We start from the raw sequence: 17,656 nt of genomic DNA, 5'->3' as shown, positions 1-17,656 counted from the left end.
GGTTAGCAGCTCCTTAGATTAGCAACAAAGCCAGAACAAATGCAGGTTAATAACATTATCTTTCTTGGTATTAACATCTTTTGGATCTGTTTATGTATAGTCAGGTCAGAAGCCAGAGGCTTGATTTGTGCACTGGAGGTTAAGAATCCAAGCCAACCTCTAGCACACAGGAGTCTAAAGGACCTCTGCTGGGTCCTTTATACCTTCATAAATAGTGTGCTCATATGATCCCTTTCAGAAACTGAACAAGGTCTGCATGAAAACCAAAGGTTTTGTTCTGCTACTCATAGAAGGCTGTTTTGTAACCTCATTGCTCTGCTGGCTAGAAACTGTCTCCTAATTTCCAGTCTACATTTACTCACAGATGGTTTATATCCATTTGGGTTTTTGTACCAACTTTATCCTTTCATATACAGAAAGCTTCTGATCACCTTCTTTACTTTCCTTATAAAGAGTGTATCACATCCTTTCTGGGCCTTCCTGGCTGCTTTCTCTTGCCCAGACTTAAACACAAACTTCTAATAGGCACCTGGGAAGGTATTTCTTTAGAGGGGACTTCATGGAGTATTTCTACTGTTTGGACAGAGCAGAGTTTCTTACCAGGAGATGTCATTCTCCTAGCTCCACTGAATGACCATAAATATCACCTGCCTGTCACAGGATTGCTGGTCTTCCCCACTTTGAAGTACTGAACACATGTTGGCCCCTACTTGGTCAGAAAAACCGGTCTGCTGGGTTTGTTTTCAGGGCTCTGCTGTCCTTCGGTTGTCCTTCCCGGCCCTTAGTGTCCATGCCTTACAGCATATGCTGGGGGCATGACGAAAGCTTGGTGTGCAGGTGGTGATTCCAGAGTCCCAGCTGTTACTTTGTGGTCTGTAGAGATGAACAGTGTGAATGAGTTGTTTAACTGATCAGAGTTAATTTATGTGGGATATATGACATCCTGAATATAAGGGCCTTTCAGCTGCAGCTGCTGTTCTTCAAGATGCATTTACATTCATGGAGCAGAGATATGAGGGAACTGTGTGTCCCTTCTTAGTCACGGTGTTGGGAGTGCAGTTCCCTAGGTAAAAATCAGAATGAAAAAGAAAAGATAGATGGGGAATATAATTGTATGAAGTCTTGCAGAAATCTGGATATAGATTGAAGGAAAAAAGTATATTATTTTTATTTCTTATGGTAATCTACTAATATTTGTGTCTGTGGGCTGGTTTAGCTATAGCAATAATTCTGCCCTGGGAGAAGGACCATTGTATGCAGAGCAAAAGAATGAAGAGCTGCTTTCCCAAATGCTGGCATTCAGTGAGTGCCAAGGTCGGGGAGTACTGTTTGGTATACATAGGAAAGTATTCTTCTTACTCCATATTACTAAATTACATACCCTAGTAAGTGAGGGAAATGCCTTTAAAATGGCATGTACATAGTTTATTTCAGGGGAAAAAAAATTGAATCCTTCCTTAAAGCATAGAAGCAAACCCATCGAGTTGGTGGTTTAACTCTTATTTTGTTTATTTAGTAGCTAATTGCACAACCTGAATAAGAGATGACAAATTAAAATACTGTCAATTTTGTTCTGAATTCTTTTCCCATTGCTTTAAGCAAATCTAAGCAAATGTATTTGCTCTCTTTTTTTGTTAATACATAAAGAATGGATCTCCTTTGACTTAACCTTTAGATAAACTTTTGTCTGTCTTTGACTCTAGACGGTACAGAGCAACTGCACTTCGAACTTACTTATCTTCAAGTAGGCATAAATCTGGATCTTTCATTCTGCTTTGACAGTAGGGTGGCTTCTCCTCTGTAGTTTATGTACCCAATCTAACATCATGGGGATTTTGTTGCTTAGAAGAAGTAAAAATAAACTGAACTCTTAACTGCTTCAAATAAGAATGTTGCATGGTAGCCCAGTACTATTTTATAGATTATAAATGACAATCCTTTTACTTCCTGCTGATGCAATACCTATTACGAAAGTAATCCTAGATGACTATTACTTCTGTGGTCTAAATAACCAGACTCTGCTACTGATTGCAATTGTGTGTAACTACAAAAGATGAGTAAATGCCTATTGATAAATGAGAGGAAAAAACCCAGCTCGTATGCCCCAGGAAGGATAAATATAGAATCACAGAATCAATCATTTAGATTGGAAGAGACCCTTAAGATCACCAAGTCCAACTATAAACCAAACCAAACCATGTCCCTAAGTGCCATGTCTGCATATCTTTTAAATACCCCCAGAGATGGTGACTCTGCCACTTCCCTGGGCAGCCTGTCCCAGTGCTTGATAACCTTTTTGGTGAAGTATTATCAACGGGGGGGTGGTACAAGCTTAACATTTGGGAAAAATTACTTTTTTGATTGCTTTTTAGGCTCAAATATGAAAGTGCAGCAATTTCAGGGTAGGTGACAGACTCTCCTTTCCTGATGAGTCAAGAAATCTAGAAGTGGTGGAAGAGCAAAATCTTCACTGGAAAGTTAAAAGTATTGTTTTCAGGTCCAGCGGATAAGGAAAGTCCTAATGATCTTGACATCAGGTAACTGGAATTTTAAAAAGCCTTCTGGTGCTGTTTTTTGTCCAGGAGACGATAAAATTGAGCAATTTGATGCCATTGCTTTCAATGTTAATGATTAATTTCTTTGTTCTTGTATATGCATCAGTTGAAGTACTCTCCACTAATGATCTTATGTTAAACATGCCTATCCTAGAAAGCAATTTCTTATCCAGCTGATAGGAATAAACTTCTTTCTTGGAGTAATTAATGGATGTTATGGTTGTTGCAAACTCATGGTGGAGTGGCTAGAATATTCCTGAAAGAGTACTTCATTCAAGAGCTTCTGTTCTCTTATGGTTTACTGACTGAGAAGAGCCATGAGAAGTATGAATGATATGCTTTTGGCTGTTAGTGGATCAGGTTTTACTGCTCAGTGCTGTGCATTTGTTCCTTGTACTTTGGTTTTCTGCTTTGAAGATTGCAAGTACCAGGTGATGAGATCTCATTCCACAGAATGCCGGTAGCTTTGGTGATGAACCTTTCTGCTGCTTGGTTTTAGAAATGACATCAGACAGTGATGACAGTCTCTGGGGCTTGGCCTTAAATGCAGAGTTCAATATCACCCAAAGCACCTTTTAAATACAGGAAACAAAACTAATAGATCCTTCAAAAATGTGGTGCTCTAGTTTATGATCTGCTGCGGATAACACCTGGAGAGTTTGTGTACTGCTTGTTTCCCAGTAAAAAAAAAAAAAAAAGACTAAAATAGCTGTACTGGCCTTCTCTGAAACCTGCCTCGTGGACATTCCTTCCTAAAGCAGTATGGCTCCTGGTTTGGGCAATTTGGGCTGAAAACATGTGGAGAAACCTGAGAAATTACAATATTGAAGTTATAAGGTGCTGTATTTAATGATTAAAAATTTGTGGTTGAATATTGCTTGAGTTATGCACTCAAACACATTTAATACTGTGTCCATTGAGGTATAAAAATTATTTACCTTACACTGACTTAAGCACTGAAAAGAACAGACCTGAAGCTTGGAGTTCATAAACTAGTGGTGAGATCTACTAGTAAGGAAGTGAAGCTACTGCCCTCTTCATCCTTTTTTGTAGTCTCTCCCTCATAATACTGCAAATGGAGAATGGAAGGTCATGTCAGCACTCTAGTGCTACTGATAATTGACATGCTATCTGATAAGTCAAAACTGTTTTCTGGGAACAGAGATAGGCAGAAGCTATGCAAAGGATTTGCAAACAAAAAACCATTTCTCAGTGACCACTTTTGCAGAACAAACCATCTATTTGAACTCCCAGTCCTGAAACTTCCTCTCACTCTCATTTGCAAAAGCTGTAACTGTTCTCTTCCTCAGAAGAGCCAGCATCCCCATCTGTGTCACATCTGGGACATCTCACCTGCTGAGAGTATGTATGGGACTATGGAACAGACGTGGTCACTAAAATCAACACTGCTGGGTCTATACATGGGTGTTATAGTTATTCTTTCTTACATGTGCATGAAGGGTGGCAAGGCGCTAAGAGCTTCTCTGCCATAATTTTCCAACACTAGAATTGGAAATAATCAAGTTCTGCATGGGATCAGTTCCACCTGCAACTGCAGGCAACCAAGTATGCAATGTTAAGACCAGCCCTTTTTGTCTTAACTCAAGGTGTGAGTTGTTTCCTCTGCTGCTTTTTTCTGTTTCATGTTTCAATGCACTGAATCACACCTTGCCAGTGCAAGTGATCCCTGGCCTCAGGTTAGATTCTTGAATGTGTATTTTGGCCTGCTTGGAGGACATTGAGCAGTATGAGTCACATCAGAGTTCCCGAAATGAGAAGTAGAGATAAGATTTTCTGGCTCCTGGGATTTCGCTCCAGACAGAGTGGAGACTGTCTTAGGCAGCCTGAGAAATTCCAGTGTCTTTGTAGCAGTTGTATTGCCTACCTTATTCACACTTAATGAGAAAAAGAAGCTGAGTGATGAGTATGTTATTGGAAATTATCTTTTCTTCCCATCTAGACCTTGGGGGGGGGGGGTGGGACTTGAGCCTTAGACCTTTTGTCTCTGAATTTTTAAAGAATTAGTTTTTCAAGCTCGTCTCCAAACAGGAAACACCTTCACTACTGGCACCAGAACTCTTCTTCCCCTCAAGGCTAGCTAAAACTCTTCCTCTTCTACTGAGTGTTACTGTGGGTAAAGCTGGAATTTTTTCCATGACTTCAAAATTTGAAGTAGTTTTACAACTCTTTGCCATGGGATAAATATCTGTTATACAAACTATTTTGACATAAATACGTATGAAGTGTTTTAATTTAGGAATGACAAATACAGCTCCTAGAAGAGAAATGGAACTGGGGTACTCAGATTCTTCTATCTGTTCTTGTCGGTTGGTATAAAAGAATTGTTAAAATGTTTACAAAGGAATACTTAGAAATATGTAAATGCAGATGTAATCTTATAATGTAGGTAAAAAACCATTCTTTAAAAAAGACATGGAAAATGAATCTGTCTCTCTATACATATGTATGTTCTGGTTACCTAGGATCCCACCATATCCTGTATTTGTCTTATTTTTGTGATTTCAGCAAGTTCAACACAGATTTTTAGATAATCTAAAATAATTTCCCACCGCATCCCATTTTCATAAGCTACTGATAAAGATATTGACAAATGTTGCTCAAACCAAGACTTTTAAATCTCCAGCAGGAAGCTAGAATCTACAAAACTCCTGTTCTAGCATTTCATGGCCTCCTTATTTAGAAAAAAATCCTTTAAAACTTGGTCACTGCAAATCAATCCAACCACTACTTGTTATGCACCAAGTGGACATAAAGAATTGTTCATCACATGCCTCTTACGTATTCTAAAATACTTTTAGGTTTTAGAAGACTGAATAGATTTCTTTCCTCTGTTATCCTTTTCTACAGTGGGGTGGGAATAAAACAGTTAAATGTCTTGTGTGTTTGCACATATGCCATATTTTCTGAGCATGTGTTACTTGAACTGTGATCTATGGTGAGCTGATAGTTTGGAAGATTAGGTCACTTACAATCTCCTTGCAAGTCAGACAAGTGTTCATGTACGTTTTCAGGGAAGGAAACAAAATGAGGTTGTTCATAAGAAATAAAATCAGTAAATCTTAAAAATTTTGGTTTTGTTATGAAAATAGTGCAGGGTATGAAGATTGTATGAGATGGTCCTAGTTTCTTTTCCGAAAGAGAATAAAACTTTGATCTCATTCTAAATAATGTATTGACTGTGTTGCTCAGGATTTGATTGTCTTTTGTCAGCCTGTAGCTTTCTAAAAGTGTGATACTTAAGATTCGGTGCAGTACACCAGATGAGATTTGGCAATGGCAGACTGGATGGAGTAATTGCAAATTTTGTCTTAAATCAAACATTCCTTTTAATACATATCAGAACATCACCTCCTATTTTTAAAAATGACAAATCATGAACCCATATTGGATTTGTGATCTGCTATGACTCCTAGATCCTTTTCTACAGTGCTTCTGCCTAGCCAGCAGTTTCCCAGTTTGTTTCTGTGTTTTGTGGGTTTTTTTAGATGAAGACCATTGTGCTTGTTTCTATTGATTTGTCCTCATCTCTTTTTGAGCACATTTCTAACTTACTAAAATCTGAGAGTCCTACATTGGTCCTCTGGAATTCTTGCAATTGCTCAAAGCCTGGTGTCATTGCAAATTTTCTAAGCATTTTAGATGTAATTTGCCATCCAACTTACATTAGTTCAAGTTAGTTCAGGATAAGCCCTTGCAGGGCTCATTTGTATAGTCCTCTCAGACTGATGGAGATCTTTGAAAACCTGCCCTTTGAGTAGTGGTTATATCTCTTGCATGCTCATTTGATGGTGATTTCAGCTAAGTGCTATTTCACTTGTTTGCTTATAGGAATGTCTCATGCGACACTGTTAGAAGTCTTAATTATAGCAAACTATAGTGCACTATTGTTTCTTTGTTACTCACTTGGCCTTGAAGTACAAACTAGATTGATCTGCCAAGAACAAATCAATCATATCAATGTCAGCTGTTCTTGACAGCTTAGTAGCCTTCTGCTGATTTTTTCAATTGTTTTCTTTAAAAATTTTTCAGTATGGTTCTAGTATCTTTTCTAGGTGCTCATGTGGAAGGCCTGGCTTCTAATCACCTTGATCTTCCTTATTGAGGTACAGAGAGGCAATATTTCTTTTCATCAGCCTTCTGACACCTTTTCCCATACTCTCAAAGGTAATTACTGAGGGTTTGGATCCTTAAACAGTAACTTCATTGGCTGTAACTAACCAAAACAGTGTTCACTCCAGTCTTTCCATAGTCTGACCTGTCCTCTTTTCCCAATGCACAATGCTATTGCAGTGAGTATCTGTTAACTTCTCTGTGTATAGAAAGAAATTACATTTGACATGTCCTCAATTGCTGTCCTCCTTTAAATAGCAAACCTAACTGGTTTTTGGTATTCTGACTCCTAAAGAGTTTATATAGCCTTTTCTTACCTTTTGTGTCCCATACTGGGCTATCAAACCTTCTAACTGGAATAGTTTCTGTTAGCTAATCCTAAAGTGATCTGGAGTATTCGCATTCACTGGTAAAAAGCTGGGCTTTCACTTGTGGGAGTGAAGGTCTGGAGTGTGTAGGAACAAGAAGTGTTCAGCATTTCTCAAAATTGGACTCTATGTAGATTCAGTCTCCTGTTTTTCTGTCAGAGAATTGGATTAATTTTTAAGGAACTATGTCTATTCTTGTAGCACATGTTGCATTTATATTCATCTTCCATTATATTAATAAGAGATAAAAATATAATTGGTGGATGGCAGAATTCCCTGGGAAAAACCGAAGAGAGCCCCATGTCAGTGATGCATAAGGGAATGCTGCCAATAAAAAGAGGCAGTCTTTTTTTTTTTTTTTTTTAGGCTGGAGTTTTTAACAGGCATGTTGCTCTTAGGCTTTGGTGTTTTGGTTTTTTTGTGTGGTTTTTTTTTATCTGCTGCAGACAAGAGGTCTCAGACGGCCCTTGTGAAGGAAGACTATTGTAAACTGTGAAATGCTCTCTTCCTTCCTCCGGAGATTCCAGTGGCAAAGCGATTCTGATGAAGTTTCCCCCACAGCTTAAGAACTTCTGCCAGGAGAAGGATGAGCACTTACCAGTAGGAAGCTCATAAAACAACTTGAAAAAGTGAATCTCCAGGAAAAGGTGTAGGATTTTCTGCCTCCTGGCTCCAGAGAGGATACAAACTGTCCTGGAGTTGTCTCATTCTTCTGTGTATGCAATTATAACAGCTGATCAATGTTTTAAGGGGGGGAAAAAAAAGGCTGTCCTATCAATGCTCATTATTATTAGTTTGTATTAGGATAACATTTACAGAACCCTTGTGAAATTAGGCCCTGCTGCATGGTGTACTGTACAGGTGCATTAAAAATACCAGCCTTTGTAGGAGGGCTTACAATCTGAAGATGATGGACAGAGAAAGTTTGGCAGTCAGGAAATGTTTTCACTCCCAATTTACAGATGAGCAGCTGAGGCTAAAGAAATAGCAGTCCTGATCTGATGCTACCTGGAAGTCTCTGGGAGTCTGGTTGTTCTGAGCAACGCTGGCTCAGGCCTGGGCTTGCAAAAGGAGTCTGTGGCATAGCCAAGAGTTAACCTCAACTTTCCAGAGTTTCTTGACGGTTTGTGTTTCTATTTTTGCTAGTTCACACCTGCTAGAAAGCGTTCCCTCAACATATTCAGTATGTTGTTTTTAATCCTCACTCTATTCAGTAACTGACTTTGACTTGCTTCCTAGGACTTTGTTGCAATTTCTAGGAAACTCACAGAATCACTAAGGTTGGAAAGGACCTTCAAGATCATGAAGTCCAACCATTAATCCAGCACCACCGTGACCCCTAAACCATGTCCTGAAGCGCCACATCCACATGTTTTTTGAACACTTCCAGAGATGGTGACTCCACCACCTTCCTGGGCAGCCAGTTCCAATGCTTGACCACCCTCTCGGTGAAGAAATTTTTCCTAATATCCAATCTAAACCTTCCCTGGTGCAACTTGAGGCCATTTCCTCTTGTCCTATCACTAGTTAGTTGGGAGAAGAGACCCAACACCCTCGTCACCACAACCCCCTTTCAGGTAGTTGTAGAGAGCGATGAGGTCTCCCCTCAGCCTCCTTTTCTCCAGACTAAACAACCCCAGTTCCCTCAGCTGCTCCTCTCATAGTTTGATAGTAATTGTGGCTGTTTTAGAATATACTCTTTATTTTCTTTTCTGCGATGGATTCCTTTGATGGGTAGAGACTTACTAAGGTTCTTGACAAGTATTGTGAAAAAAATGGTAATTGATACCAGCCGAGATCTTAGCTTTGAGTTCAGGAGCCACTGATTTTTGTTCTATAAGGACAGGCTAAGGCTCTTAAAAATAAGATCTCCAACATGGACTGTATAGACTATAACTATGCTTTATAGGTATGAAGTAGATGCTACCCTATGTCCTCCTATCACTGAAAACCCTTGTTGACTCCTTTGAATGTCAAGCCTCGAAACCTCAGCCATAATGGTGAATCTTTGTCTGGAATATCAATTTGGCAACTGGACTGCCTGGTGGAGCCTCCATAGTAAGTGCCTGAGCGGACATGGAACAAGGGATGGGATGACACGGCTGATCAGGGCACAAGGGAATAATACCACTTTGTATGGAGCAGGGTTGGGAGTGCTGGGGAATGTGGACTTTGTAACAAACTTCTAGTGTCATGTCGTCGCACAGGGTTGAAAACTGAGCTAATGTGTCTATTACTCATGATGCCCATTCCCTACTTATAGCACTCAATAGTACTTGTGTACTGTTACTCCTGTAACAGAGGCTAGAAGGATACTTAAATGTGACTGTCCAAAACTACTTCTGTACATAGCGTGGCAAGTTACTCACTGAAGTGGCATATGTGTGAAGGTGTGCATGAGGATCATGGAGTGGAGTGGTGCAGCCAGATGACTGCTGTGTAAGGAGTCAGTGATCCTCATGTGTACTGCCTTCTTATGTACCCAGGTGCACTCTGAATAGCCTATGACTGCTTACCAACCCACCAGAGCAAAGAGGTTACTCAGGCGTGGGTCTCCATATGATGGACTCCATGTGACTGCTCTATGCAGTAGTATAATTTATCAGTGTATACACAATAAACATGCATGAATTCAGTACGAGAGTAGTGTATTGTCTTGTCCACCTGAAATATTATATGCACCTGTCCAAGAATTGTAACTCTGTTGAGGTAAGGATATTGGAGCATATTGTCCAAGGGAGTCTTCAAAGCCAAGTCCACGTTCCAAGCCTGACTGCTACGAGTGACTGATGAATCTGTATTGTGAGCAAGACTCTAGAAGAGTACTATCAATCCTGGGGCTGGCAAACCTTGTTGCAAATGAGAACTCTGCACAGTGCGCTGTGATCCACAAGGAAGGGCTTGTCCAGTGCTGCAGTTTCCATCTTTTACTCAAACTTAGTTAACCAGCTTTGAGTGTCGGTGCCTTTCTTACTGAGATCCCAAAAGAACCGGCACCTCCTTGATACAAAACATTATGCTAGGGCTAAGTTGGAATCTGCTTATTCATACAACTAACTCAAATTAACCGTCCTGCTCCTTCCTGATATCCTGGAATTGTGTGTTTCTGTCAGTAAAACTATGTAATGCAGCACTTGGCAGTTTGTCAGCACAGTGTGTCTTTGTGGGAGGGTTGATTTGGCAGGGGGAAGCATCAGGCTTAATGTGTGGGAGGGCCAGACCCTGGGATTTTCCTAGAAATTTTTTTCCACACGGAATTTCCCTTCTTGTGGAGGACAGGCCAGTTGAGAGAATAAAAGGGTGTAGTAAAGGCAGGGGATTACACAGTCCAGACACTTGGAGCTGAACTTAATCTTGAAGTCTGTATTCAGCAACTTAGCAACGGAAGGCAGTCACTGAGAAATATCACAGAGGATTTTTGCTGCCTGGCCGCCACAACTGCAACCCGTGAGTATAAATGGAGTGTGTTATTCTGTTTCATTGCTCAGCTAAAGGAAAACTGGACGGATGGAATTCTGTGTTGGTGTTCTTTAAAAGCTGTTTACATTTAAAACTATCTTGATATTAAGAACTGTTTTAAAATGAGTAATTTCCTAAAAATGGAAATCTTACTTAAGTCCGTAGAATAATTGTTAAAAAGTATGTATAAAAGATTGCATAGACAGTATTTTATATTGAATTGTAAAAAGTCAGTATTTGTTCTTTACAGATGTGTTCCTTTGATCTTTCATAGCCATCTGCTTACAAGATACAGAAGAACTCTCAAAAACATGATTTGCTTGTGGTTCCTATCTCTTCTTGCTTATGGTAAGTGTGTATGTCTCTGTGTAGAAAACTAGTTGCAGGCTAATACTAGTGTGGCTGTTCTGTTTGACCTCAGAATTAAACAGAATTTTTCAGGCTGGGTTCACATAGAAAAATCTCTAGCTGCAATGGCATGTTCCCCTGCTTGCCTATCAAATACATAATTGGATCCTATAGTTTGCTGTGAAGTCTGCAGAGCTTTCTGTGATCAAACATAATTTCACAGGCTGAAGTCCCTGTTCTTGATGCTGACATGCCTGTTTTGAAGCTTGCCAGTTAATTGTTTATAAAATAATTGCCGCCACTTTTAATGCAGTTTCAGATATTGATAATTTGCAATATTTATAGAGCTTTATATATTCTGTTCTAGAGAGAGGGGAGGGAAGAAGTGAGACACCGACTTTTTGACATCTTTTCATTCTAGGACTTACAATACTGCAGGGAGTGAATTGTTGGACATATCATTACTCAGACACAAACATGACCTACAGGGAAGCAGAGCTGTGGTGCAAAAAGAGGTATACTAACATGGTTGCCATTCAGAATAAGGAGGAAATAAACTATCTCAATAACTTCTTACCCTTCAATCCGGGTTACTACTGGATTGGAATCAGAAAAATTAATGAGGTATGGACCTGGATTGGAACTAACAAAGAACTGACAGAAGAGGCAAAAAACTGGGCTTCAGGTGAACCAAATGGCAAAGGAAACAACGAGGACTGTGTTGAAATCTACATCAAAAGAGGGAAGGATGATGGCAAATGGAACGACGAGCAGTGTGAGAAAAAGAAGGTTGCCTTGTGCTACACAGGTATGGTATGATAAAGGCCATTCTAGTGTGCCCCTGTGTAGATGAAATGTGGGTGGGATGATTTGTCTAACCTAGTCTTACATACTAACTTCCTGATCCTGTAAGCACTTGCACACTTACCCTTACACGGCTGAGGTTGTTCTTGTTCTGAGTGAGATTGATCTCACTTACCTTTTAGCTCCCAGAATATTATACATCTTTTACAAGCAAATCACCAGACCTTCTCTATAATCAGCAGAGAGAAACAGGCTCTTCCAGATGGTGACTTTCATCCTGCTCTCAAGTGGGTGTCTCAGCTAAATAAGAATGGCCCTTTTGGAGGCATCTGTCTGCTGACTATAGACCACTGGGTTAGGCTAGACACTTTGTGTAGAGGTAGCTAAGGCTAGGTCAAAAAAAAAAATCCAAGTCAAATACTGGCCAAATTAGAGCTGTGGTGAGTTAATGAAGAATGTACCTGTTGAAGATTTCTACCTACCCCAAACTATATTGTTCCTTTTGCATTTTAAATATTGGTAATATCTACCTGATAACAAGTAGTCATGGAATTTCCATCCAGTAGAATCCTTTCACTGTGAGCTAGTCTGCTGAAGGTGTTGACTTCTGAAATGCTTCTGTGAAATGTAATCTTATGTACCAGCCCCCTTGCTTTTCTTTTGCTATACAAAGTGCTTGTTTAGTGCCAGAAAGATAACGAAAGTCCCAGCCAGGTTTCATTAGTGGCCGTTGCTGTTTCTTTTATAATGTGCTATATTATTTTTTTTCAGCTTCTTGCAACCCATCACTCTGCAGTGGCCGTGGAGAATGCATAGAGACTATTAACAATCACACCTGCCATTGTAACCCTGGATTCTATGGGCCTGAATGCGAATTTGGTAAGATTACTCCATCCTGCTTTTCAACGAGGGCAATGTTCATGCTAGCTGGTGTTCAGTTTGTCTGGCTTGTTGATTTACCTGCTCAGACAATGAGACTGACTGTGTGCCTTCTTGTGTTTCTTTGAAGTTGAGAGTTGCGATCCACTAAAGCAACCTGATCATGGGAGCCTCGAGTGCAACCATCCACTGGAGAACTTTGGCTACAACTCGTCCTGCACAGTTCAGTGTGAGGAAGGCTATGAATGGACTGCATTGGAATCTGTATACTGCACCTCTTCTGGTGTCTGGTCTGCCCCCCTTGCAGCATGCAAAGGTGAGCTTCTCAAGCAGTGATAGATGAGCTTTCTGCATTGTGCAGAGCTCTGTAAACTTCAGTGATGCTCTGTTAGTAGGTACAAATTGAAGTTCTGGCTTATTCCTTTGTAATTATGTGGTGAAGGTGCTATTTTATTGCAGCACACAGGTCTCTGTTCCTGAAGAGATGAAATAAGGCAGGATGAATGTTGTGGCCCTGGTCTAGATTTTCTTATAGGGAAAGACTTTTCCACCTCTTAGTGGGGAACAGGGAATGGAGATGATCTAGCTGTGAGACTGCTCACAACAGGTCAGTCACTCCTGACTGTAGAAATTATTTTTTGAGGTGTTCAGCTCAGAATAAGCTACTGTTTGAAGCAAATAAAAGCATCAAACATCACCAAGCAGCAGTCAAAATGGGAAAATTTGTGATTGTAACTAGTTGCTGTCGTGAGCTGCAGATGAATTTACAGCATTGCCTTAAAGAGTCAGTCTTATATTTTAAGATCTTTCCACTCCACCACTATGCTTTCTGAAATGACAGCATAGTAGATCTCCTTTCTAAAGCTGCTTCCATTTAGTGTATATGTTGCTAAGTTTCAGGAAAGAAAAAAAAAAAACCCACCAACTTTTTATGGTTTGTTCCAAGCTAAGCTCTGTGCTGTCTCTTATGCTTTTCAGCTGTGACCTGTCCTGCCTTAGAAATTCCTGCTCATGGTGCTGTGAACTGCTCCCATCTCTCTCTGGAGCTCACCTGGGGTACCACCTGCGAGTTCACCTGTGAGGAAGGATTTGCCCTGGCAGGACCAGCCACACTGCAGTGTGGCTCTTCTGGGGCCTGGGACAGACAGCAGCCATCCTGTGCAGGTACCATTCCTGATCCCTGCTCACCTGAGCACTTGGGGTTGTCAGCATTGGCATGTTGAATTCCTGAGGCACCTGTGCTGATTGCTGTTGTGATCTGCGTGTTGCAGCTGTGAGGTGCGAGGCTGTAACCTGGCCAGAAGAAGGTTTTGTGACCTGTGACCAAGCTCCTGCAGATCTCGCCTATCGCTCGCATTGTGCTTTCAACTGCAGTGAGGGCTATGTTCTGGATGGCCCATCCAGCATTGAGTGCACGGCACAGGGACGGTGGTCAGAGCCAGTACCAAAATGCAAAGGTAAAACTTACTGGGTTGGAAATCGTTAATTAAAGCTAAAGTAGCTCAAATAGTCTGAAGAGACTTCCTCATTCAAGCGTAGTCAAGGAGTAACAGTCATCCCCAGCTGGTTTATAGCACTTTTATAAGCAGATCTCAAGATGGGGATCACTTAGCCTGTTGTACTAAAGAGGAAATAGCAGTGCAGGGTGACAAGCAACACTCAGGAACTGCATCCCCAACATGTATGATAACAGGCTTTTCAAGTGGAGTGTTCTGACAGGAACTCTTTATTCCCTACACTCAAAATAGCAGCCAGTGTCTGTTTACACAGTTCACTTGTGGAGTATAATATGGAGCCAGCCTCAGGGTAGCTTGCATGTTTAAGGGTTCTGGCTACGCTGTGCAACATGCTGAAATCTCCGTTTCCTGAGACACTGCTAGATCTGAAAGGAAGTACTGTAGCTCTGTAGGGGACACCTCCGGGCACTGTGTGTCTTCTTGTCAGCTAAAAGAGTATTTATCTTGACCTGCTCCAAGCTAAGATCTGTGCTGTGTCACTTATGCTTTTCAGCTGTGACCTGTCCTGCCTTAGAAATTCCTGCTCATGGTGCTGTGAACTGCTCCCATCTCTCTCTGGAGCTCACCTGGGGTACCACCTGCGAGTTCACCTGTGAGGAAGGATTTGCCCTGGCAGGACCAGCCACACTGCAGTGTGGCTCTTCTGGGGCCTGGGACAGACAGCAGCCATCCTGTGCAGGTACCATTCCTGATCCCTGCTCACCTGAGCACTTGGGGTTGTCAGCATTGGCATGTTGAATTCCTGAGGCACCTGTGCTGATTGCTGTTGTGATCTGCGTGTTGCAGCTGTGAGGTGCGAGGCTGTAACCTGGCCAGAAGAAGGTTTTGTGACCTGTGACCAAGCTCCTGCAGATCTCGCCTATCGCTCGCATTGTGCTTTCAACTGCAGTGAGGGCTATGTTCTGGATGGCCCATCCAGCATTGAGTGCACGGCACAGGGACGGTGGTCAGAGCCAGTACCAAAATGCAAAGGTAAAACTTACTGGGTTGGCAAATACAGTTTTCCTGTCACTGGCCAACACACTGAAATCCATATTCGTATAGGGTTCTGGCTCCAAACTAAACTCTGTGCTGTCTGATGTTTTCAGCTGTGACATGCCCTGCTTTAGAAATGCCTGCTCATGGCCCTGTGAACTGCTCCCATCCCAAAGTCAAATTAATTTGAAAATACAGTGTACATCTACTAGTGCAAAAAATAGGGCTAAAGACAGGAAAGTCCTTAATGACTCTTAACTATTTCTTTCTGTATTTCAGTTGTACAGTGTGAAGCACTGAGCTCTCCTGAGAAAGGCTCTATGGATTGCTCACATGGTGCTGGGAACTTCACGTACAACACAGCCTGCCACTTCAGCTGTCTGGAAGGATGGAGGCTCAGTGGTTCTCATGTTCTTGAGTGCAGTAATTCAGGAAACTGGAGTTCCAGTCTGCCCACATGTGAAGGTATTTTACCTGTGACTAGCCACAGAGAGATGGCACGGTGTTTCTAGTCAAGTGAGGTATGGAAGGGTGGAGGAGGTAACAACAACCAGTGAGCTAGAACTTCTAGTGAAGTCCATGAATTAAAAAGTCCAACAAAATCTCTTGGCATGTTTTTTGAAAATAGAAGAGGGGAAAATTCCTAAAAAGTCTTGATGAAAAATGCTGATTTCTTATCCAAAAACAAAAGCTGCAACCTGATTTCAGATTGTTTTATTTATTTTTAATTAAAATATTTCTCATGTTGAGCTTTTTCCATATGAATAAAGAAAAAAGCTTTTCTAGAGAAACAGAACCTTGTGGGGAAATCTGCATTCATAAGCCTGTTTCTCAGTGGAAAAGTTTATAGATTTGTTAATTTGGCGTGGTAGTTTTAGGTGAACTCCTCAGCCAAAAGACCTCACAGATGTTTTCTGTCAAAGGCTGTAATTTTACAGGACAGAAGTCTCAGCCTTGCCTTTCCATTCAAGGCTGTAAGAGCTCTATCGCTGTCCTCAGTGGGAGCACACTTGGCCTGCCTGAAATGCTTTTGCTTGAGGCCCTAAAAGCTCCTCCACTTTATTTGAGGAGAATTTAGATCCTTCTAGAATTATCTAGAATTTAGATAATTTAATTGATCTCAAAGGGATTGCTCAAAGAGGAATACAGCACAGTGGGAATTAAAATATGAATTGAAACACGAAAAATAAAAGATGAGCACAAATTGTCACATGAGGCTGGAGGTTAGGCAGACCCTGGTATAGCTATCTTGTTGCCTTGCCATTGCTTTGGCAATGGGTGGTATAATTTTTATTATGCAGCTTTTTACCTTGTGTACAGGATGTGTCCTGTCTCAGCAAGAGAAAACTTATGGGTTACAAACTGAAATTCTGGTTACTCTTAAAGAGCACAAGGAAAAGGAAGAAATAGAGAGGGCTTCAGAAGCCTCACATGCGTCTTGATCTCACTGAAACTTTGTCATTCTTTCAGCTTCTGAACAAGTCAGCTATGTGTCTGTGGGCATAGCAGCCACAAGTGCCTCTCTGTTGTCCACAGCATCATTCCTCCTTTGGCTTGCAAGACATTTCCGAAGAAAAGGTGAGCAATTGGACTGGATCCACTGGTTTTATTTACCTTACTGAAAACTTTTCAGTGGAGAATCCCTCCTGCCCCCCAAGCCCCAATACCTTGCTTTTTGAAGAAGTAAAAATCCCCACACTGAAACAAATGCCAAAATTATTTTCAAGAAGCCTGCACACATGCCATGGTTGGATTTTGAATGAACATTTAAAAATAAAAAATAGAAAAACCTCAAATGTTTAGAAAACAAGAATTGAAGAAAAAAAGCAGCATTTTATTTACCAGTAATTACTGCCAGGGATGGTGAATGGGAATTTGAGATGGGGCTAATGACAACACAGTAATAACTGTCTGAAAGATTTGTTGCTAGATATAATGGCTTTTTATCAGATACTCAGAAATGAGAGGGGTTTTTAGTAGAAGCAAAAGTTTGCGTGAAGGGGCTTTCATCTTGAAACGCTAATACCTTTTCTTATTCTTCTTGCAGCAAAGAAATTTACTCCTTCCAGGTAAGTTGTGTCTCAGACTGGCATGAAAAACACTGCAATAATTTTGCTAAAATCCATTTGATATAAACCAGTTGTCATTAAAGTACTTTTTCATTTCTGTTTTTTTATAGTAGCTGCCAGAGCCTAACCATCAAAGGTAGTTTCCAAAGTGCCATCCAGAATGTCTAACTCCGGGTGTTTCAGGTAAGCACATGAGATAGCTGCATTCACAAACTCTCTTACTTTTAATCACTTGAGCAATCAGAGCTGTTAATTGCTATACAATTGCTGAAACAGCAATATATACTTTGGGGTACCTAGTATGCACCTTGGCAGTGCATGAAAGTTCCTAACAAGGCTGATGGATTTATTGCTTTAGAAATGGTTATTCAGTGCTTAGCATTCTGTCCAGCCGCATATGGTATTAGGAAAGCTTTTGTGCATTTTTGCTACCTGCTGCATACAAAATTCCTCTGAAATGAGAGCAAACACAAATCTATGCCAATTTTCCAATTTATAGAGGAATTTTGTTCTCTCTGCAGGAATTGAAGCCATCTTTACTTTGTCTCAGA

At 40.8% G+C, this 17,656-nt stretch overlaps 1 protein-coding gene across 1 annotated transcript; it reads left to right on the top strand.

Annotated features, from left to right (window-relative positions):
- Positions 1–10,824: 10,824 nt before the first annotated feature.
- On the top strand, positions 10,825–17,273 carry SELE (selectin E; the record flags this gene model as incomplete). Its single annotated transcript, XM_082002924.1, has 12 exons — positions 10,825–10,861; positions 11,283–11,669; positions 12,437–12,544; positions 12,675–12,860; positions 13,523–13,708; positions 13,816–14,001; positions 14,555–14,740; positions 14,848–15,033; positions 15,316–15,501; positions 16,507–16,614; positions 17,084–17,105; positions 17,216–17,273. 12 exons carry the CDS (start codon positions 10,825–10,827, stop codon positions 17,271–17,273), a joined length of 1,836 nt encoding a protein of 611 aa, XP_081859050.1.
- Positions 17,274–17,656: the final 383 nt, after the last annotated feature.

The sequence above is a fragment of the Phaethon aethereus genome, assembly GCF_964289735.1.
Source record: "Phaethon aethereus genome assembly, chromosome: 8".
Taxonomy (NCBI): domain Eukaryota; kingdom Metazoa; phylum Chordata; class Aves; order Phaethontiformes; family Phaethontidae; genus Phaethon; species Phaethon aethereus.
Note: the sequence above shows the minus strand (reverse complement) of the source record. Positions and strands in the feature narration are given on the sequence as shown.